Raw genomic sequence first — 24,131 nt, 5'->3', positions numbered from 1 at the left:
GATAATGCCAGCAACATGGCAATATCTGTAGAAGAGGCAAATCTGTCACCTCACATTAAATGCTTTGTGCATACCATTAACTTGGCGACACAGAAAGGACTGAAATGTGCTGGTGCAACACGTCTTTTGGGAAGAGTGAGACGAATCGTGTCATTTTTTCACCGCAGCACGACTGGTACTGCTGTTTTGAAAGAGAAGCAGAGGTTGCTCGGAATTCCAGAACACAAGCTTAAACAAGACGTGATCACACGCTCAGGGCCACATTAAGACCTCACTGGGCCCCGGGGCTATGACTTACTGCAGGGCCCCCCATCACAATAATTATATATATAGCTTTAAATAGGATTTTTATCCTATCAACATTTTTGATGCACTGAAATTTCATAATTCTTGTTACTAATTACAATATCACAAAAAATAATACTAGCCTAAGTAAAACCAAGCTTACTTAAGACAAGTAAACAGTCATGAATGACAAGAGAACAAAGATACATAAATCAACCTACTTGGTAGGTAAATTTAACTTAAAACACTGAATAAAAAACATTATATTGTATAAAGTAAATGTACAAATAGACTGAATAGTCTTCACTGTATAAATTCAATGTAGATTAATCACTTATTTTACAAAAGTGATTCAGTCAAGGACATGGAGTGATTTTCTTTCTGATGTTTGATTCACATTATTGACACAAATGGCAACAGCAGCTATATCAGGCTGCTTTTGAGGAATAGTTCACCCAAAAATTTAAATTCTGTTGTTTTTCTTAACCTGAATGAGTTTCCTTCTGCTGTTGAACGCAAAAGAATATATTGGAAACAATGCTGGTAACCAAACAGCTGCTGCATGACTTTCATAGTATGAAAAAAAAAAAGACAGAAATAAAAATACACTATTGGAGTCAATGGGGCCCAGAAATCTTCTTGTTATGAACATTCTTCAAAATATTTTCTTTTATGTTGAGGTGAACAAAGAAATTCATACAGGTTCAGAATAAATCGAGGCTGAGTAAATGATGACAGTATTTTAATTTTTGGGTGATCTATCCATTTATATATAGCCTACACTTCATATGCATGCTTTATCTTTAACTATAATGTTCATGTAAGACACAAATGACTGTTTACGAGGATACTCGCATTTTGACACATAGGCCTAACCATATTTGAACGTTTAAGCTCAAGGCGCGAAAAATAACTCAAGTTTAGGAAGGTGCTTAACGCGCCGCACGTTTTTAGGCTGTAACGCGTGCATTTGCCAAAATAAATTCTGCCCCGCTTCTTATTGTCCCTGAACTGTTAAATTTGTTTTTAAACCACAATGTTTAAAATGAGTTTAAATGATAAGCTAACATCATGACGCGCTAAACAATTGACATATTTCTACCGGATTATTTCTCAACCCAAAAGCGAATATAGGCCTATAGAGGTTGTTCAAATACAACAAGCAATATACATCCATCAAGTTAATAATCAAACTAACCTAAAATCTGTGGCGACAATGACGCTATGTTCTTATCTACTCCATGTGTCCGGTCCACTTGCTATTCCACAACTTCCACTCCATCATCAGCTTTAGTAAAATAACATGATAGCTGGGAATTTTACTGACTAAGTCATGTTTTTCCCTCTCTCCTTATTTTTATTTTTTTTAGAATAGCCCCTCTCTCACATTTTATTTTTATTTTTTGAATGGTAGACATTTTTTCTTTTCGAAGATTGTTCTTTGCATGACCATTTCCAGATTACGCCAGAACGAAGCGAAGAGAGATGAGTGCGGACGCAGCGGTCACCTGATAGATAGGCTACACAGGTCGTTCAAAAGCAATATATAAAATAAATGCATTTGATTGGTAAAATAAATGCAAACGTGAAGTTTCAATCTCTAATGGTACTGCACTGAAATTTATGGAAAAGCTCCACTAAATAATAGCGCTAATAAGTGGGAGGCATGGTGGGGCTTTGGCGATCGGCGCTACCAATGACCAGTCAATCTACTCCACAGCCAATCACGGGCCCCCTCCTTGCTCGGGCCCTGGGGCTTCAGCCCTGCCTAGCCCAATGGTTAATGTGGCCCTGCACACGCTGGAACAGCTCCTCTGATATGCTGGAGTGATTTTTGGAGCAACAAGCTGCAGTGTGTGCTTCACTGCTGGACAAAAAAACTAAGGAAACCCTCAAATGACGGCATACTCTCAATGAAAATGACATTACTGTAGCTGAAGATATGGTTAAACTACTCGCACCAGTGAAAACCGCCACCACCATAATGTGCGAAGAAGAGCAACCAACTGTATCTGTCATTGCACCTCTTCAAGCCAAACTGTTGGAACATTTCACTGTCACAGCTAAAGACGCCAGTGTGATTACAGAGATGAAGCAGGCAATGGCAGGATCATGAACATCGATATGTGAGACAAGTTCTATATAGAGAACTTTTTTAAGTGAAGAGGAGAGAGATGCAGAACTTATGATCCAGGAAGTAAGAACATATTTTTTAGTTTTATCAATGTTTTATTAATTAATTACAATTCCATTTCAATAAAATGCCATTTATACATGTATATATATTTTACTGCCCTTCCATTTGCTAGAATGTATGTCTGTTTTGCTCTACAGAATGACACAGTGTCACAGGCTGAGAATGCAACAGCTCACTCATCTGCTGACAAAACTTCTGATGATGACCCTGAGTTGATGCCAGTGTCCCAGGTGTGTACAAACAGTAGTTAAAATTTGCCTTTTCTTTCATTCTTGTAACTGGCTGCAAAAGTGATTTGTGCTTAGTAACAACCGTTAAAGGCATGATATTTTGTTCTCTGACATAACTAAGCCTTGGATTCTTTTTCATTTTAGATTATGTCCCTTCTTCCAAGAAGTCAAAACCATTAGAGGATCTCTTTGGTGACACCTTCTGCACTATGGACCCTGGCCAGACTGTCAAGACCCCTAAAGAGCTGGCCCATACTGAAGTTGTTAAGTACAGAGACACTGCGTCTTTGAACTTGGGGGATAAGGTGTTGGAGTGGTGGAAAAGTCATAAAACTGAGTTTCCCCTCCTGGCAAACCTTGCCAAAACTTACATGTGCATTCCTGGTACCAGTGTACCATCCGAGCATGTGTTTAGCACTGCAGGTGATATTGTCCATGCAGAACGCAGTGTCCTCTCTCCTGAACATGTTGATCAGTTGATTTTTTTAAAGAAAAACCTCTCAAAAGAGACCACTGCAGCACTTGTTTGAATGTTAGATTTTTTTTCTACAACTAGAGTACCTCAGTGATTCGCACTATTGCACATATTTGCACAAAAGACTGGAAGACTTTTGACTGTTGCTATCATAAGCTTGATTGATTTCATGTGACTTCATTTTCCCCATTAAATTAAGACAAACAACTCAAAACAATGAAGGACCCTGCAAATTGAAAAATTACACTAAAAGGGTACCTTGAGTGCCAAAATTGACGCCAAGGGGTTCTGACCAAGCGTCAATATGTGACGCGTTGGAAATGAGAACGTGTTGCTTTATTTGATGTGCAGCAGTGCATGTAGTCATTGATAAAGTCACCATTTCGCGCAAGTTCTAAGAGTTGTTGATCTGGGTGCATCTCTTTCTGTATTTCCAGAATGATAGCATGTCTCTGAGCTCCAGTAGTAAATGTATGCAGATAGTTTAAAATAAAATTTAAAAATGTGCTTACGTGTCCAGATGCTGAGGCCACAGTGGACAAAACCAGATTTAGTCTGTGAGAGCAGCAATGAACATAGATGGCATTGGGAAATGTTCACTTTAGGATTACATGGACACCTCCATGGTTCCCTGACATGACAGCTGCCCTGTCAAAACACAGACCAACACACAGAAGCGGGTCTAGTTCTAATGGCTCCAATAACTGTAATATTCTTTCTGATATTCCTGCAGCAGTTAGGTCCGATGTGTTCATGAATCCAATTGCCCTTTCCTTAATAACTCCTTCATGAATGTAGCATATACACACACAGCAACGAGTTCTTGTTTCAACATATCTTTGTACTCATCTGCCAGAATGGCATAATAAGTATTAGGAACGTGTAGTTCTTGCCTTATTTTCTGGAGTAGCACTGTTCTGCACATCCCAGAAGTTCATTCTGCATGAGTGTTGAATTGTGCGGAAGCTCTTTAAGCCTTGCCCCGATGGCTGGGTCATATAAAGAAAGTTGGTAACACCTTATTTTACGGTCTCTTAACTTGTTGCTTATTAGCATGCATATTACTAGAATATTAGCCATTTAATAGTATTAATTAAGCACATATTAATGCCTTATTCTACATGACCTTATTCTACATCCCTAATCCAACCCAATACCTAAACTTAATAACTACATTACTAACTATTAATAAGCAGCAAATTAGGAATTTATTTAGGGAAAAGTTGTAGTTAATAGTGAATAAGTGTTCCCTATTCTAAAGTGTTACCAGAAAGTTCCCTTTATTAAGGGCGTCGCCACTTTCTTTTTGTGTCCTCTGAGAGCAATATCTTGTTTTGCACACAGCATTGCTATGCTGAGCACAGCTTTTAAAGAGCCTGTCCTCCAACAAAAAACGACCCTATAGGTCGTTTGTGCAAGCCCTTATTACGACCTATATTTACGTTTTAAAGTTAAGCGCCCTCTAGTGTGCGTAAAAATTATGACAGTCTCGTGTTGCGTCTGTCGTCATGAAATGACGTATGACTGTCATTACCAATCAAAATGCGTGTTTATTTAAATGCAATGTGTGGACTTTTTACACCGATCTCACAGTATTCGTACATATTTTACTAGGTGGCTAATTCGTACGAATGACCACACCTAACCCTACCCCTTACAGGAATCGTGCACAATCATGATTTTTAGCACACATTTCATGAGCGCGTGCGTTCTCTGGGATCGAACCCATGATCACGTAATTACATATCGTCATATAACGTCTGACTGCCCATACCGAGGAAGCACTGCAGTGTCTCATCAGTAGCTTCGCTCGTGCATCTGATGAGTTTGGGCGAATGCGAATGCCGAATGCAGGATGGCCGGATTCCTAAGGACATCATGTATGGTGAGCTTGCCTCTGGCACCAGACCAACAGGCAGACCAGTGCTCCGGTATAAAGACGTCTGCAAGCGTGATCTGAAAGCCGGCAGCCTGAATCCCGCAGACTTGGAAGCTGCCACCGCAGATCGTGTCAGCTGGCGGCTCACCGTAAGGACCAGCATAAAACTGAGCGAGAGAAAGAGAGAGGACCAGTGGGAGGAGAAGAGGCAGCGTAGACGGCAGAGAGCAGAGGCAGTGTCCACAGAAGCAGAAGCAGTCTCAGGCTTCATCTGTGGTAACTGCAACAGACTCTGCCGCTCTCGTATCGGACTGTTCAGCCACAGCAGGCACTGCAATTCAACAACAGACTGACTTGGGCGCAGATACTCCATTGTCTCCCGAGACAGAAGGATGCCAGAATATATAACGTAATGCTCCACCAACCGAACTACACGAAACCTGAACTATAACGCAGATAAAAGAGTACAAAACATTAATATGAAAATGTCCTGTTGCCGATAGGGGCGCAATTGTAGTATACGCTCTGATGGGTCACATTTCAGGGATTTGGACAAACGACCTATACGGGCGTATTGGTTGGAGGACAGGTTGCTTTTAAATGTTGTTCTTTATTTCTTTGTACAAATGCATCCCAATGCAACTGATTCAAAATCCCTAGCATGTTTGGCATGTGGCTCTCTCTGTACACATCTAATTTACCGAGCGCAACCATGCGTGTTTTTCCACTAGCATGATGGAGACAAGTTTCCAGTCCTGAAATCCATGTCTCATGAAGGAGTGCTCACTCGTGTATTTCAGACAGATCTGAAGGCGGGCCTTGCGACAGTGATCCTCTTGTCATTTCTAGATATGGCCATAATACTCATGTGGTGGGATGGGCTGCTGAGTTGATTGGTGACACTCCAGTAAAGGACCAGCGACAGATGAATTGTTGTCGGATGAAGATCTAATGGCTAAGGTTATAGTGTGGATAACCTTAACAGGTGTAATAGAATTGTTTGTCTTCCCTGTTGAAAAACCAGCATACACTGTAAAAAAATAAAAATAAAAAGTTGATTCAACTTAAAATAATTTGTAACCTGGCTGCCTTAAAATGTTGTGTTCAATAAGCTAAAAAAACGGAATTGCAGTACCCATTTCAACCGCTAGCTAGCAATATTTCATACTGCACCTTTAATCTGTATGATCCTGCCCACTTCCATTTGGTCGGAAAACACAGCGTATTGCTGTCAAGGAATCATGTTATGTTTACATAGCTGTTTCTCTGAAAAATAATGCTATAGCCAGTAACTCTACTCTGAAATGTGCGTTCCAGGGCGGAATGCCTTTGTTTTTGCAGTACCCATTTCATCCGCTAGCTGTCAATCTTACATACTGCACCTTTAAACCTAGAATTAATAGTTGGGGTAACAAAGGTGACGCTAAATCAACTTTATACTTTGTCTAACCAACTAGTTTTTAGTTATCCCAACTAGATGAGAAAGTTGTGCTAACCTAAATTCAAGGTGACACTACATAAAATTAGACCAACAAATGTTTACTGATATTGAGTTGTTTAAACTAAGCATTTTGTTGAATAAACTTATAATTATGAGTTGTTCAAACTGAAAACAAATTGGTTAAACTAAGCATCTTGTTGAATTAACTAAAATTTTTTGGCAGCAAGGTTACTTTTTTCTAGAATAGTTCATCTTACTTGTAATGCTAAGTTCATTCAACTGGCTGAACTATGTAATTTGCCCACACAACACAGTGTATACTGTGTCTATTTATTGTGTATATATAAACACAAACACATGCATGTATATATTTAAGAAAATATGTTATGTTTATATAATAAATATATTTATATATTATATAAAACATAAGAATATGAATATATAAATGTATAAACGTAAATATTTTCTAAATATATACTATATGTGTGTATATTTATTTATATATATATATATATATATATATATATATATATATATATATATATATATATACTATGCACAGTACACATACATATATAATGTAAACAAAACTTTTATTTTGGATGCGATTAATCACGATTAATCATTTGGCAGCACTAATTTTAATTCCTGACAGCCAGGAGTGCAAGCACAAAACCTACAACTGGTAACTTTAAATACAATACATTATAACACAAAACCTCAAACACATTTACTACACAAAGCAAAAGGTAGTGTTTTTTAAATTGTTATTATTGTATTATTTTTCAATTGCACAACAATACAGTAGTGTTATGGCTTACATGGTAAGACTGGATTTTCTTTGTGTATTAGATGCAGGGCTTTGTCCTGCTTGTACAGCCTATTTCGCCCTCTTCAAAAGCACTTCAGCTACCACTGGGATGGATAAAATCCATAAATATCATGTCTGTTTTAGAAATATGTAAAACTTTTTACTGTCTTTATTGACTCATTATCAGGGACGTGCAGAGAGTTCCTCAGGGGCAGGGGCAGGGGCTCAAATGTAAAATAGGGGCAATGTAAAAAAACAAAAAACAATTATAGGTCAAAAGTTTGGATACATTGCTATTTTATATTTATGATAGAAGTCACTTATGGTCATCAAGCTTGCATTTATTTGATCAAATATGTAATATACTTTAAAATACATTTTATGCAATTCTGATTTATTATCAATGCTGGAAACCTGTGATACTTTTTTCAGGATTCTTTGATTAATAAAAAGGGGGAAAAAGCACAGCATTTATTTAAAATATAACTTTTGTAGCAATATACGTTGAAAAGCTTGAGGTCAATGTTTTTTTGTTTGTTTTTTTGAAAGAAATTAGTTTTCATTCAGCAAAGATTTGCTAAATTGATACACTCTAAAAAATGCTGGGTTAAATACAACCCAGCTACTGGGTTGTTTTAACCCATCGGTTTGGTTAAATGTTTAACCCAACCTTCTGGGTAGTAACCCAATAGCTGGGTTTATCCATAGTTTACCCAGCGCTGGGCCCCCAAAAAGTATCACAGGTTCCAAAAAATAAAAATAAAATAAATAAATAAAAATTTAAAAAGTAGCCCAGCTGTTTCCAATATTGATAATAAATCAGCATGATTTCTGAAGGATCATGCACTGAAAACTGGAGTAATGATGCTGAAAATTCAGCTTTGCATCACAGAAATAAATATTTTAAAGTATATTAAAATAGATAAACACTCTTTTAAATTGTAATAATATTTCACTATTACAGTTTTTTTTCTGTATTTTTCTGTATTTTTGATCAATGATAAATGCAGGCTTGATGAGCATGAGACACTTTCATAATGCTGCATAATTATCAAAAATAGTAACATGATAAAGTCCTTTCATGTCACCATTTTGCAGGCCTACACTTCACATAATAGGCCTGTAGGTGCACTTGGGCTTCATTAACTGTGATAGTTTCATGAAATAGTAAACGGTGCATCATACATAATGTAAGTGAATTGAATAGCCTACTGCTTAGCATTATTGCGACTTTTAGCGCTGCACAGTTTTGCTCCATACTATTGTAGTCATTTAGCATCCATTATCTCAGCGATGTAATTTGATTTATAAAATGAGACAAACCGCAGATCCAGATCGCTCCACAAATAAACTTGTCTGTCCCGTGTAATTTTCAACCGATTTATGAATAAGAAAGGAAAATGACTGCTCCATTTCACATTTTTGTCTAGTGAAATTTGAACTTGTGCCAGATCATGATTGGTTGGTGACAAATGGTCATTGATGAATTATGTAATATTCTAAAATATATAATAGCCTATATGGATTTTTAATTAAATCGACACACTAGCTTTTATTATTTATGAAAAAAAAAAGTTTAAAATATTGTTTGGTTTATTTTTTTTCCTTCCGGCGTCGACCCACTCTCTGAAAGAACCATATTTGAGAGCCTCGGTTTCCGAACAGACTCGAATATCATTCAGTCAAGCAAAATGCACGCAACCCATAGCAACGCCTCAGATTGACAGATCAAGTAAACAGGAATTTTCCGACTTTTGAGCGATTAGTTACCTTTTTGTACACATTGCCATTTTAATTATAATTCAAATGCATTTTGTTTTAATTGACTACAATATCATTGCTATTTGTCTGAGAGGGGCACTTTTGAATAATTTTGAAAAAGGGCAGGCACAACAAAACTAAGTGAACCGAACATGTCTCCTCCCGGTCACCGTAAAGAACAACTCAAGTGTGACTATTCTTTTACAACCATTTAGTTTTTCTGAATCAAGTCCACTTTTTTTTAATACATCAAGTGCACCAAGAGTCACCCAGATCCATACCATTCTGACTGAACTTTGAAAAAATCCCTTTAAGCCTCTGGTGTCGTTTATTTAGGAGTCACAAATGTATTGTTTAGTGTTGTCAAATGATTAATCGCATCCAAAATAATAGCTTTTGGGTCCCACTTTATATTAGGTGGCCTTAACTACGATGTACTTACACTTTAATTAATCTTTTGGTACAATGCACTTATTGTGTACATACATGCTTTTACATTGCAAATATATTTTTTTAAATACCTGCATGTAATTACATCTGTAATTATTTTCTGTAATTACATTTATAGTTACACTGTTGACCCATACCTTAAACTTTAACCCACCCATAAACCTAAACATACCACCAAACCTGTACCTAACCTTACCCATATCCACCTCAATAGCAGCAAAAGTGTTTTGCAATATAATATGAACACAGTAAGTACATTGTACTTATTTTTTGATGTAAGTACATAGCAGTTAAGGCCACCTAATATAAAGTGGGACCAGCTTTTGTGTACATAATAAATGCGTGTGTACTGTGTATATTAATTATGTATATATAAATACACACACATGCATATATATATTTCAGAACGATTTTATGTTTTATATTAAACATATTTATTCATAATATATATTATATGAATATAAATATATTCATGTAAATACATGTACATATTTTCAAAATATATACTGTATGTGTGTATATTTATACATAGGCCTAAATAAATATACAAAGTACACATATATATCATCTAAACAAAAACGTTTATTTTGGATTAATCACGATTAATCATTTTACAGCACTACTAGTATTGTTCACAGTCAAAACAGAACAGAGACTTCAATTATATAATAGTTTCATTTTTATGAAGTACAATATTTCTTTTTTTTCTTTAATATTTGGTATTTTGAGATTTCATGTTACAAAACAATAATCATATCAAAATTACAGACCATTTATTTTTTATGTGTAAATAATAGTATAATTTCTTTAAAAAAAAACAACATATTTACACTACTTTTTAATTAATGCAGTATTAGTGATGCATCATTAGTGATGAATACCGACTGTAAACAAGCAGAATCACTGAAGGAAAGAGGAACAACAGGAACAGAAAAAAAGAGAAGAGACAAGCAGAAGCACAACGACTACAATGGACTTAATCACGCAGCCCATGAGATCAAATGAAATAAAAGAATCTCTCACTATCTCTCAATATCTCAGCAAAGAATGATTAAACAGCTCCAAAAACAGCATTTCCATCTTCTCTTATTACAAAACCGATTTGACTTTTTTCTTTCAGAGGTTAAACAGAGGATTAGCAAGGTGATGTTTTGAGCTTTTCATTTGAAGTCACCATTATGGCTATTGGTGTTTCCTTTAGTTGAGCATTTGACTCTTAACTTTTGTTGACTCTCTCTAATTAATTGCTATAGCACTTTATTAAAAGCACCTTTGTATTATTACAGAAATAGATTGAAGGTGAAACAGATCAGTGGAAGTTAAATGTTTATGACTTTCAGTTGTGATACACTTTAATCACTAGTTACTCAAAGCAACTATAATACTCATACAAATCATATTCAACAAATACACAAAACTGGGAACTGTTAAGTCAAAACTAAATCATCAGCAAAAATAAAAGTGAATAGCAAGAATCAAAATAAAATAAAACTCAATTACCTCAACTGCAGCACTTCTTGTATTATACTTCACTTTTCAACTCTTTGGAAAGCGTTAACTTCAGTTTTGATCAAGAACTACAGTGACCGGGGAGGGGACATGTTCGGTTCACTTAATTTTGTCGTGGCCATGACATATTAACTCATGGGAACGTGATATTATGTCATGGCCACAAGATATTAATTTGTGGGAATGACATATTAACTTGTGGGACCGTGATATTATGTCCTGGCCACGAGATCATTTTGTTGAGGTAACAACATCCGTAGAGTTGTGGCCACGCAATGTGAAGTCGTGACCTCGAGATGCTATGTTGAGGGAACGACATATTGAGGGCCACGAGTTTAATGCGTAACCAAACCTGCGTGACCATAGCAACCCGGGATTATCAGAGATGGATAATTTTTTTTTTATTAACATTAAACAATTAATTAATATTTGTATATTACTATTATTATATTAACTTCTTAGGGCTATATTTATTGTAATATATGCTTATTTCCCCTTTCCATTCATGTATTGCTTTAACTAATTAACATTCTGTATAATTACACTATTATTTGCTACCATATATTTTGCAAATACTGTAAATGCCTGACAATTATGCCAATAAAGTTTTGACTTTATGATTGTATTTATGACCATGTGTGATGATAAATGAGCGTGTTGTTTTCACTTACAAATGAAACTACGTGAATAATTCATTCCTCAACGAAACACTATAGCATTCATAATTAGTTCATAACTATTAATTCATAATAGTCTATTAATTAGCCGAAATAAAATGAAATATATGTTAAATTTAAACTGCATTCGAGTAAAAAATTCAGTCAGCATAATCAAAGCTTTATTGGCATATTGCGCATTTACAGAAGGCTATTATTTACAAAAGTATTCAGAACATTAAGTAACGAGATCAAAATGAAGGGACAAAAACGAATATAAAAATATAACCAATAATAATAGGCTAATAATAAATAATATACAAATATTACGATAAAAAGATGATCAGTTAATAGACTTACAAGACTGTGGGATGGATAAAAATGTTTTCTTATAGGCCTATTTTAATTTTATTTACTTTATGTAAAATTTATTTATGATAATCTTCATTTGAATGCTGTTTACATTGCGCACAATACAGTCCGGTAGCCAAGGCCTATTATGTAATAATTTCTATAATAATTCATATAATAATTTCTTAATTCAAAATAAAATATTAATAAATCCTGGGTTGCTATGATCACGCAGGTTTGTTTACGCATTAAACTCATAGCCACGAGAAAAATACGTTGTTCCCTCAACATAAGAAGTTGTGAACACGAGAAATGGATGTCGTTCCCTCAACATAGCATCTCGAGGCCACGACTTAAAGATGTCGTTACCTCTACAAAATGATCTCGCAGCCACAACATACAATCACATTCCCACGAGTTTGTCGTGGGCACAACAAAACTAAGTGAACCGAACATGTCCCCTCCCGGTCACCGTAAAGAACAACTCAAGTGTGACTATTCTTTTACAACCATTTAGTTTTTCTGAATCAAATCCACTTTTTTTTAATACATCAATTGCAGCAAGAGTCACCCGGATCCATACCATTCTGATTGAACTAAAAATAATAATAATAATAAAATACTGATAATAAACTTTTAAAAAAAAATTAAACTTAAAAACGCAAAACCAAACAATACCAGTATAAAGAATTAAATAATGTTCCAACAGGATAACAGGGTCATTAAAAAAAAAAAAAAAAAAGAACCCCAACAATCACAGTCTATGTGCCTGCTTATACTAGCAGCTATGAAAAAGTAACTTTTAGAAAAGATTGGAAATTGAAAGCACATGGGTTTTTTTGTTCAAAGCTGGATCAAACTAAGTGTAAACCCTTTGTTTGGAACAATGATTATTTGTTTACATGAGTAAACATAACAGTGCTATTAGATTGAAATTCATTTGACAAGAGGACAATGATAGCTGATGGTCTCAGATTTATTACACATCTAAGTTGCAAAAGGGTTTCATCTATTATCAACTAAAGAGTGTTACCTGGTTTCACTATGGCAGTTTCACCTGGTTTCCAAACCAGCATGCAAATGACTTTTTATGAAGTACAACAATACAACAAACACATTTATGAAAACTTCTCTTTTCATTGTTTTTAAACTTCATGAAAATCTCATGAAACGGCCAGCTTCGCCAATTTTCATAATCACCTGAGCTCCACCTGCTTCCCCTTTGATTCTTGGAAAAAGTATAAGCAATTACATTTGACATAGAATTTGCATTGGCTTATCTCAGAAGAGTGAACAGAACTTCAGAGTGACGTGTGGAAAAATCAGCTGAAGAGAGGATTTTTTTTTCTCTGGTAAAACAGTAAATATATACTTATACTACATCTGAATACCTTTACAAAAATATGTCTTTCTTTTTTCTTTCTTTCTTTAAAACTACATTGTTAATAATAAAATGGTTTTCTTTATTTGGTAATAAGTGGATCTATAATATAAGTGTCTTTGTAATACATATAAATGCCTTAAATGTAAATTATATAGATCAGTTTAAAACTGAGTTGTTTGTTTCATGGTATATTCCAAGTGTTCAATATCTAATAGAGTTATTCAATGATAATAACTACCCTAGTGAAAAATAAATATACTAAAATGTATTTGAAATTAATGTATTTCATGCCAAGTATTGTGCACAGGTAGAACTCCAAATAAAGCTTAATTCAAATTTTTCTATCAGTACGTCTTGAGTGATCAGTTAGTAAATACAGTGGGTACGGAAAGTATTCAGACCCCCTTAAATTTTTCACTCTTTGTTATATTGCAGCCATTTGCTAAAATCATTTAAGTTCCAGGTGTGAAAAACTTGTTGCATCTTTCCCAAAAAGACATGGCTGTATTAGATCAAAAGGGTACTTCTACTAAATACTGAGCAAAGGGTCTGAAAACTTAGGACCATGTGATATTTCAGTTTTTCTTTTTTAATAAATCTGCAAAAATGTCAACAATTCTGTGTTTTTCTGTCAATATGGGGTGCTGTGTGTACATTAATGAGGAAAAAAAAATGAACTTAAATGATTTTAGCAAATGGCTGCAATATAACAAAGAGTGAAAAATTTAAGGGGGTCTGAATACTTTCCGTACCCACTGTATGTTAATAAATTTGAACTGTACTTAGTATGAAATAAATGTATTTTAAATATTATCTTTTTTACTAGGGTACTATAGCATAAGTGTTCAAACAATATGAAGACTGGGTAGCGCACCGACACATCAGATACACAGATAACTCCGTTTTTAACAATTTATCTGTTTTTGCAAATAAACTCTTCATATACTATTTTAATAAATTAATTTAATTTTTCATTTATTTAATTTTTTTTTTTACATAAAAAATGTATTTTATAATCATATCCTTTACATGTTTTGAGTTACTGTGATTTTGTGCAGGTCAATTTCAGATCCTGAGACGAGAATGTCGACTGCCTTACCCATGAATTCTTTTGTCATTCAGCTGCAACCACCAATACAAACAACAGCAGTTGGGACTGCCACAAATGCTCCTGCGCCTGTTTATGTCCAACAGCTAGCAGGACTTTCACCTCTTCATGGACTTCAGGCATTTCTGACAGGCCAACCAAAAGCTCTTGGGGTAAGAAATTTTTCATAAACTCAAGTAATTGGTGTTTATTTGCACATGTCAGTGCGAGGTAAGAAAAGTACATGATTTAATTCTAAGGAAAGAGGGGTACACACATTAACAAAGCATAAAAAGTTTTATATTGAAGAATCTGACATTTTGCCTTGGTGAAAACAATGCAGTAAAGACACAAACATAAGATAGGGTTTATCAGTTAGAGAGTAAAACTGTCAAAAAATGTGAAGTAATGGAATTGCATATCCACAAATCAGTATGTGAATTTATACAATGAAAATTGCACTATTTTTTTTATATTTTTCTGATACAATAGTAAGTCCATAACAGCTGTCAAAGATTTATGTCGTAAATTTGATACTCATTTACTTTATAAAAGACTCTTTTGTCCTATTCAGAATGTACAATTTTCTTGTCCTACACAGACTGTCCAGATAATGATTGGTCTAATGACTCTCCTGTTTGGCATTGTGTCAACATTTTATGCAGAATCCATCTTCATCTATAGTGGTATTCCTTACTGGGGATCTCTCATTGTAAGAAATTATACTTAATTATGTAATTATGTTCTGTCTTTTATAATACAAGCTACAGTAGGTAGTCAACCAACAACGCCTATTACTGCCAAGTGTATCACTGCTGCAAGGACATGACATTAAATACAACCGTTTGAGAAATCAACACTGGGTGGTGCAAAGGGACGGCTCTCAGCATTGATCAGTAATGCTAGAACTGTAGTATTCCTTTATAAATGAAGATAAAATGTGACCTTGGTCCACAAAACCAGTCATAAGGGTAAATTTTTCGAAATTGAGGTTTCTACATCATCTGAAAGCTGATGAGGCTGGTTTGTTAGGATATTTGGCCGAGATACAACTATTTGAAAATCTGGAATCTGAGGGTGCAAAAAAAATCGAAATATTGAGAAAATCACCTTTAAAGTTGTCAAATGAAATTCTTAGCAATGCATATTACTAATCAAAAATTAAGTTTTGATATATTTACAGTAGGAAATTTACAAAATATCTTCATGGAACATGATCTTTACTTAATATCCTAATGATTTTTGGCATAAATGAAAAATCGATAATTTTGACCCATACAATGTATTTTTGGCTATTGCTACAAATATACCCCAGCGACTTAAGACTGGTTTTGTGGTCCAGGGTCACAAATAATGAATTAAATTACTGGCAATTAATGTAGCATTCTAATATTTAACCATAACTAATTAGTCATCATTTAAATACTAAATGTTCCAGCTATTTGACTACTGTTACAGTAAAATTGTACTGTGACGGTAGTGCTTAAAGTGTGCTAACTTTTTATTGTATTGCCAGTATTTTAGATTATCACAAAATTTAGAGATGTGCAATTATGCCATAAAATAAATAGAAAATGTGGATCATAGTGGGAACATTATACATGCCTTTTTCTAACCCATTGATTTATTTATTTTGTCAATATTGTGACCACATTATTTAATACAGTATGTCACATACAAAACATTTGAAATTTACTTTTAATAATTCTCTGATGCATTTCAACAGGTCTTCAAAACTTATTCATTACGCTATCTGTTCTTTCTTTTTTTTTACATCTGTTCGCTTACAGAGCCCTGCATAAGACAAAAAATTAGAAGAATTATGATTAATAAAACATACTTGTGAGTCAATATTTTTTTTCTGCATGTAATAAATTGGGCTTTGTAAATTAGCGTAGGCTACACACTTTTAGTATAGGTCTACATAAAGTCTGAGTACTGTTCAACTTAGTTCAGTGATAGTGTTCCCTCTGTTTTGAAGCCAAAATGTAATTTTTGTGATTCATACAAAATTTGTACAGTTTTGGTGTGTGTGTATGGTTTGGGGAACACAACACAAACAAACAGTTTTGTCATTTAATGCTATTAATTATATATCCATGTATATGTCAGCCCTTTGTGAAATGTCTTTCAAAGATCGGCTGAACTCAGCACACTGGTTGGAGAATCTCCATCATCGCATATGCATGCATTTCTCTGAATGACAACACCCGATTCACAAAGTTTACTTCCAAACACAGAGATAAGTTGCAGTAAAATGTCTCAGATTACAAATATAACATTGGTTCCCTGAGATGTGGAATGAGACATTGCATCTGCTGACGCTATAGGGAACGCAATCAAGCAAGTGTCTTAAACGCAACAATATTATGATACACATGGCAGTAAAAAGCTTATTCTGGTTGAGTACCATCTGTACATATTCCAACAAAAGCCTCAAAATGTGTCCTTCTCTCTCCTCTCAGTACATTATTGCAGGCTCACTCTGCATTGCTGCAGAAAACAAACTTAATTCACCGTCCAGTTTGTGTTTGGTATGTACACAACACTTGTTATTTTTAGAAGTGCTGGAACACTATTGTGTTTGTACTGATTTCTGTAATGATTTCTTTTTTCTTTCTTTTTGGTGAGTTTGAGTTTTCTGAAACAAACTCCTTATGTTTTGTTGGTCCAATCTTCACAGCATATAGCAGCTATCAAACAGATTTTGATTAATAACAAATTTTTCACAAATTGGTCTTCATCTCATGAACACAAAACCCAATTTTAATGAAAATTAAAGACGCACACCAAATTGCATCAAAATTGTAAAACTATAGGGGGCGCTACAACTACAATTCTTTAACACCGTAACTGAAGGATTGGTCAAAATGAATCTTCTTTGGTGGATTTCATAACATAACTTCTAAAATGACTACATGACAAAAAATAAATAAAATCATGGCTGCTTGCAAATTTCAGTGACTAATAACATCAAATATGAATGGCCTATCTTTATGAAAATTGTGATACTTGCACATATTGTGAAAACAAGTATGTGTATTAAAATGAATGAATGAATGAATAAATGTGTATTGTTTTGAGCTGATAATACATTTATTAATGTGTTGAGATGGTTGTAGTTTTGGTTCTACTAAACATTGCACGTTAGAGTTAAGCACAACTACAAATACAAGCGCACAATCAAAAAACATTGTTTAAAACATTTATATTTGGTTTTCATCGTTCTTTTCTTGTTTCTCCTGTGTTCCCAGTTACCTGAGTTCCCTAGTTAGTGTCCTTGATTGTTAATTAGTTCCGTGCTCCTGTTTCAGTTCTGCTAATCACCCCCTGTGTGTTTAAACCTTCAGTTTATTCAGTTCCATTGTCCGTTCTCATCTTGGCTGGTATTTGTGTTTTCTTAACCCTGTGATTGCGTATTCTTACTTCTGGGCAATTGATAATTTCATGCTCATTTGAAATTGACTTAAAACATGCAGTTCATCAAAACGGAAATGTTTACTGTGAGTTCACCTACAATACATATCTTATGATCGCATATCTTAGGACAGTAAAAACATTTTAAAAACAGAGAGATTTTGACACCAGCACATTTGCTGTAACCTAAACTATCAGTGAAGATAGGTTGGACTTTTCTGTAAAAAAACACATTATTTTTGAAAAGATGATTTCAGCTGTATCACTTAAAGGGGTCATATGATGTTGTTAAAAAGAACATTATTTTGTGTATTTGGTGTAATGCAATATGTTTATGCAGTTTAAGGATCAAAAAACACATTATTTTCCACATACTGTACATTATTGTTGCTCGTCTATGCTCTGCCTTTCTGAAACGCGCCGATATTTACAAAGCTCATCGTTCTGAGAAACAAGGCATGCTCTGATTGGCCAGCTATCCAGTGCATTGTGATTGGCCGAATACCTCAAGCGTGAGACGGAAATGTTACGCCCCTTACCGTACTGTGATGCCATATCCCGGCTTGATGAAACAAAAACAATAAAACCCATTACAAACGAGGCATTTGTTGCATCCAGTGGGGACATAATTACTGATTATAATGACTTATACTGTCTTTTTACGCGTTGCATCGCGCCACGTAAACATTACCATATCATCATTTGTAATCGGAGAAACGACAAACAACAAGCACTACTCTACACAGCTCAAAACTCGCGTTTGAATAGTCAGTGGCAAATCCTTTAAATAAGAAAACGTACTTACAGGCTGTGAGTCAGAACGCCAGACTGTCCTTGCAGAGTTGGAATTGCCCCACTTTATAGAAACAGTCTTTGAGCACAGCTGGCTGGCTACTCCCAGGTTCAGGAAATAGTCCTCCGTTAAAATACGCTACACACAGTCTAATATTTGGGTTGAACTGTTCTGGAACAGTGTTGTGAATACAACTTAACCACTGATTTCTAGTTGTGTCCACTTTTGGAAGCCCAAACAAAGTAGTTTCGTTTTCACAATGAAACACAGCGTCTCCAGGACATGGCGCCGGAGGCAGCAACAACACTACAGCGAGAATAAAAATCACACCCCCTTTCTTTGCATGTACATTTGGGCGGTGTTTTGCTAATTTCCCCACACCGTGACGTAGACGTAGGGGGGTGTTTGAATGAGCCGTTTTAGGAGGGCGTGGTCGGAGGGCGTGGAACTTATCTATGCACAAACAGCTTGTTACACTCCAAAAAGAAAGGAAAACTTGAAATCGCATTATATGACCCCTTTAATAATCAAAATAAGGCATTGGTGCTTGGACCCTGATGGTTGCAGCTTGCAGCTGCATTTTATTTATTTATGTCAAGTAGTTTATTTTTATCACGCTCCATATACTTTTCCATCTACTTTAATACAGCATGTGTTGGTTTTATGCCTATAGGTGAATGGTTCGCTTGGAATGAACATTTTCAGTGCTTTAACCGCAGGCATTGCCCTTATTTTAACCTCACTGGATTTGGCTCTAGGACCATTCAACATTTACCCTTACTGCAACAATTCTGAATGTTATTATGTTATGGGAAAATATAAGGTATGTCATCAACTTTTATATTCATATTTACAGTACGTGTACAATAAGATCACTGTTTTGTCAGTACACTTGTCAAAAGTCAAGCCTTAACCTGCATTCATCTGTCCCATCTTTTTCCCACATTTCAGAAGTAGTTTATAGATCTTTTCCTATTAATGATAATTTACAATGCATGACGATATTGACATTACACATTAATCGTAAACTCAGCCTAGTTTGCTAAATAAATATATTACCATATAAACCTTATGGGTTATAGATTCTTGACTGCTGAGCAGCCAGTGTACCAGTTTGAGTACTAATTAACAATTTAGTTTAATTATTATTTGTGCTAATGTTGATTTTTCTCTCAGACTCTCTTTAAGGGAATCAGTGGTGTTTTGCTGGTATTCACCTTCCTTCAGTTTATCATCTCCATCTGTTTATCAGCATTTGCTTGTAAGGTCTCCTGTTGCTGTTGTCCTCCTCAGGTGAGCAATGCAACAATTCACTGATTCCCAAACATTTTTGTCAGATGAACCCCTCACATATGTATACACATAATGGATATATCTACATACTTTGGTTCACACTTTAAAAAAAAAACCCACACACACACAAAAAAAAACCCACTACAAGTTATTTAAATTTTAAATTTCAGAAGGATTTCCGTCAAAGTACAATGCAGTCTATACACTTGTAATACTGGAACTGTATGCCAGTGTTATTGCAGTTATACTATCTGACAGCAAGAAGTCATAAAACATTACATGTGCATTTTTCCAAAGGTGCCATTTGTTCCTCAAGTTTTAAATCCACAGCCCCCTGATTTCAGGCCCAATCATTTCCATGAACTTAACAGCTCAGAGGTAAGAGAATCTTGAACCCCAGTTGCATTATTTGGATTTAGGGGCGGTTTCCCGGACAGGGTTTAAATTAAGACAAGAGTAGGCTTAATCTAGAATAGTTAATCATAGTTTTAAAAAATGGCTTTCTGAAACACAGATTAAGTGCAGATTGCTAACTCCTGGTCTATGGAGACCTGAACTAAAATAAACTAGATTAATTTAAAACCAACTGTGCTAATCTGAATTAGCACAACGGAGGTTGCCTATAAAACATGGAATGAACCAAGAAAAGCTTAAAATGGTATGGAACTGAGAAGCAAATCCAAGGAAAACAATAGCAGTGGAAAAAAGACTGCAATCAAAAAACAAACAATAAAAAAAAAATGTTACTGAACAAGAAATAACTTTTTTAAATCAGGTGTTGAATGAAAGAGAGAGAGAGAGGAAAAAGTCATGGTCAGAATTATATTGGCACCCTAATAAAATAGAATGTTGTGAAAATAAACCTGTTTTTTTTTTTTACCTTTTGATCTTTCCAAAAAAAAAAAAAAAGCTAAATAAAAACAAAATAAATAAATAAAAAAAAATCACAAAAATCTAGCTTAAATAAATCACATTCTGAAAATATTTTTTTCTCTAATACACATTGGCCACAATTATTTGTAGTTCTAAAAATTCTTATGAGTAAAATGTCTCAAGATCTATATTCCCATTCATATTTACTTTTTTACTTTTCATTTTTACTATATTTACTTTTTTACTTTTTGCATACCAGGGTGACTAGGAACATGAAATTATCCAGCCACAACTTCCTGTTTCACAGGAATATAAATATGAGGAAGACAAAGGCCAAATTCCCTTTATCATCCACCACAATGAGAAAGAACAAAGAATATAGTTCTGATGTGCAGCAACAGATTGTTGAGCTTCACAAAATATGAAGTCTAGAAAATAGCACAAAATAGAAAGCTAAAACATTTAACATTTCCATCATTAAGACAATAATTATGGAGTTCCAATCAACAGGAAATAAAAAACAAATCTGCCTATAGATATCTACAGATATCTGCCTATATTGTCTGTGTCTATATTGTCTTAATGCAATGTGAGGAAGATAGTTTGAGAGGCCAAAGACTCTCCAAGGATCACAACTGGAGAATTGCAGAAAAAAGCTGAGTCTTGGGGTCAGAAAGCCTTATAATGGGCCGTGGTTGGATCTTACAACCGAACAATGATCCAAAAGGACCATTAAAATCAGAGATTATCAACATGAGCTGGGAATCTGGAGGGTCTTGAGAGATTCTGTATGATGGAATGGTCTCTGATCTCTTGTCAGGTGTTCTCCAAACTTATCAGGCATTACAGGACAGACTTTGCTGTTAAACTGGCAAAAGGAGTTTGCAAAAAGTATTGTAAAAAAGGGTGCCATTAATTGTGGCCAATGTGTATTAGAGAAAAAACTATTCTTTTAAAATGAGACTTTACTAATATTTTACATCTATGAAAGGTTAGGGTTTTGTTTTGTTTTTTTAAATACAAATTATTAACAGTAAAGATTTATTTTCACAGGCTTCTTTGTTCATATCTACCAAGGGTGCCAATAATTTTGATGTATAAAAACTGGAAACACAAAATGAATCTAAAGTTTAACCTGCCTCCTGGTAGGTTTAATTTAAGCCTCAATTTAGTCCTGAGGTAGCTCTATGTTGCATTCCAAAGGGGATATATCACCCTCCGAAGGGCACTTCGGAATGAAAACAATCATGGCCACCATATTGAAGGGTTATTCCAAACCGAAGTGCTCAAAACTGGCCACTTCAAAGGGCCCTTCGGAATGAAGGATTTCGATGGACACTTTGGCCCCCCATGATTCTTTGCACAGATTCTTTGCATGATGATGCCACCTCCGTGTCGACACGGGGTGATGATGCAGAAGGGCACTTCAAGAAACAGTCGTTTGGACTTCTACATCCTTAAACCCTTTGAAGTTCTCACTCTGGACGGTAAACCTTTTCAAGGGATTACGGCATAGGAATGAGCTCTTCTGCATAGAACGCAGGGCTAGTCTTCCTCTAGGAAATCAGCCTATTAAAATCTGGACTAGACCAAGTCTAAGACCTAAGTATTTAAAATGACATTGAACATTAAAATGACATTTAAAATCCCATGACAGAGAAAGCAGATTTATGTTATGTTACATTCCACAACCTGTCATGTTGGTAGATTGGTTTCAATATAAGCTCTTTTTAAACTAACAATAAAGTTTTGAGTTCTGAAACTTATGGTAAGTTTATATAGTACAATGTCCTCTTATGTGTCAAAAAATCAAGAGAGTTTTGATTTCTCAGTTCCTGACCTCTTTAATAAGCAATTGATAAGCGAGGAAGCTGATTGTATACTTTTTTTTTCTTTCTTTTTTTCCCCCAGATACCTGTGGTCAGCAGCTCTGCCATGAACCACCATCATGCAGAAACTCTCCCACAATATAGTGAATGTAAATAAATATTAACTAAAAAAAAAAAAAAGGGGGCAAAGTTTGGTCCTGCAGTTGTGTGTGATGCTTTCGTGGGACACATGGGTTTTCCAATTATTTCCTGTCCATTATCTTTAATGTTCTTTTATTATTTTATCAGATAATATTTTTTTTAATGACATTTGTAAACAAAAAAATATTAAAGACTACATGCTATTTCATGACTTTCTTTCTTTTATTAAGTCAAGAAAGTTCCATAATCATCAGTGAAACTGGATAGATTGTTTTGAACAACTATAATTGCTTAATAACAATCTGTAAGAATAAAATATGCAAAATGAAAAATTGCTTATTCATGTCTTAATTAAAACAGAAAAAATAGTGTTTCTTATACAAAGGTGATGAAACAGTATCATTCACTCCTCAAAAAAACCTTACTTTTTTGCTTTAACAATGGTAAACAGATATAAACATACATATAAACAAGATTATGTTTGTAATAAAGCAAGCAACATCAGCTTGCTTGGGGTTTAGTGAGTGTCCGTAAAAGATGTAAAATGCTGGCTCAGCCCGCAGCTACACTCTGGTGCAAGGTGTAGTTTTTATTTACAGTGCCAGTAACCTACAGTCAGGTATGGACCAATGACAATTTCTGCTTTTTCAAGAATGTTACTCTGCAAAGGAAAGAAAAGGCCCATGATAAGCTGTCCCCTGGAGAAGCAGCAATTTTAAAGAGGGACATACCGGCGAAAAGCTGAGTAAAAACCGTGGTGGGCAGCCATGGAAAGGGGAGCAGGTGAGATAATGAAAAAAGGTTGGCAACCTTAAGACAAGAGAGAGCATGGGTGTCTCAGGGCTGTGTAAGTGCAGAGATCGCAAGAAACGAGGAAGGGGCGTAGCAGGGGTTTTATGTGCTTGGTTAAGGGGCACTCCTTTACCTGCCATTGGAAATGTAAATTCACGTCTGTACAGTTTGTGTTGCTATCCAGCCAGCCCAAAGTGGTCTTCCACCTTCTTGCTCCTTTCCAGTCCTGTTCGTAATGCTAATTTGTGGTGGCTTCTGCCGCTGCTCTGAGAAATCTCTCTCAAAGACTTGAGGTTTTGATGCCAGAAGATAGACTTTATTATCAGAGATAATGAATCCGAGATACTCTGCAGAGAATCTGTTGAGTATGTGTCCGCACACTCTTTATATAGGTTTCCATAAACAATACGTATCATTCAGGTCCCTATTGCTAGTCTATATCTCCATACACACAGGCAATCACATGATCATAATAGT

General features: G+C 35.1%; 1 protein-coding gene across 2 annotated transcripts; it reads left to right on the top strand.

Annotated features, from left to right (window-relative positions):
• The first annotated feature begins 13,319 nt into the window (after nucleotides 1-13,319).
• On the top strand, nucleotides 13,320-24,091 carry LOC131538981 (membrane-spanning 4-domains subfamily A member 4A-like). 2 transcript variants are annotated; one of them, XM_058773213.1, is made up of 8 exons: nucleotides 13,320-13,397; nucleotides 14,488-14,689; nucleotides 15,118-15,228; nucleotides 16,982-17,050; nucleotides 19,400-19,549; nucleotides 19,903-20,019; nucleotides 20,317-20,397; nucleotides 22,804-24,091. In XM_058773213.1, exons 2-8 carry the CDS (start codon nucleotides 14,513-14,515, stop codon nucleotides 22,876-22,878), a joined length of 780 nt encoding a protein of 259 aa, XP_058629196.1. In that variant the 5' UTR covers nucleotides 13,320-13,397; nucleotides 14,488-14,512; the 3' UTR covers nucleotides 22,879-24,091. The 2 variants fall into 2 exon arrangements, with proteins under 2 accessions (XP_058629196.1, XP_058629197.1); XM_058773214.1 differs by lacking the exon at nucleotides 20,317-20,397.
• The last annotated feature ends 40 nt before the right edge of the window (nucleotides 24,092-24,131 follow it).

This window comes from Onychostoma macrolepis, chromosome 04, assembly GCF_012432095.1.
Source record: "Onychostoma macrolepis isolate SWU-2019 chromosome 04, ASM1243209v1, whole genome shotgun sequence".
NCBI lineage: Eukaryota > Metazoa > Chordata > Actinopteri > Cypriniformes > Cyprinidae > Onychostoma > Onychostoma macrolepis.
This window is presented reverse-complemented; position numbering and strand designations above follow the sequence as displayed.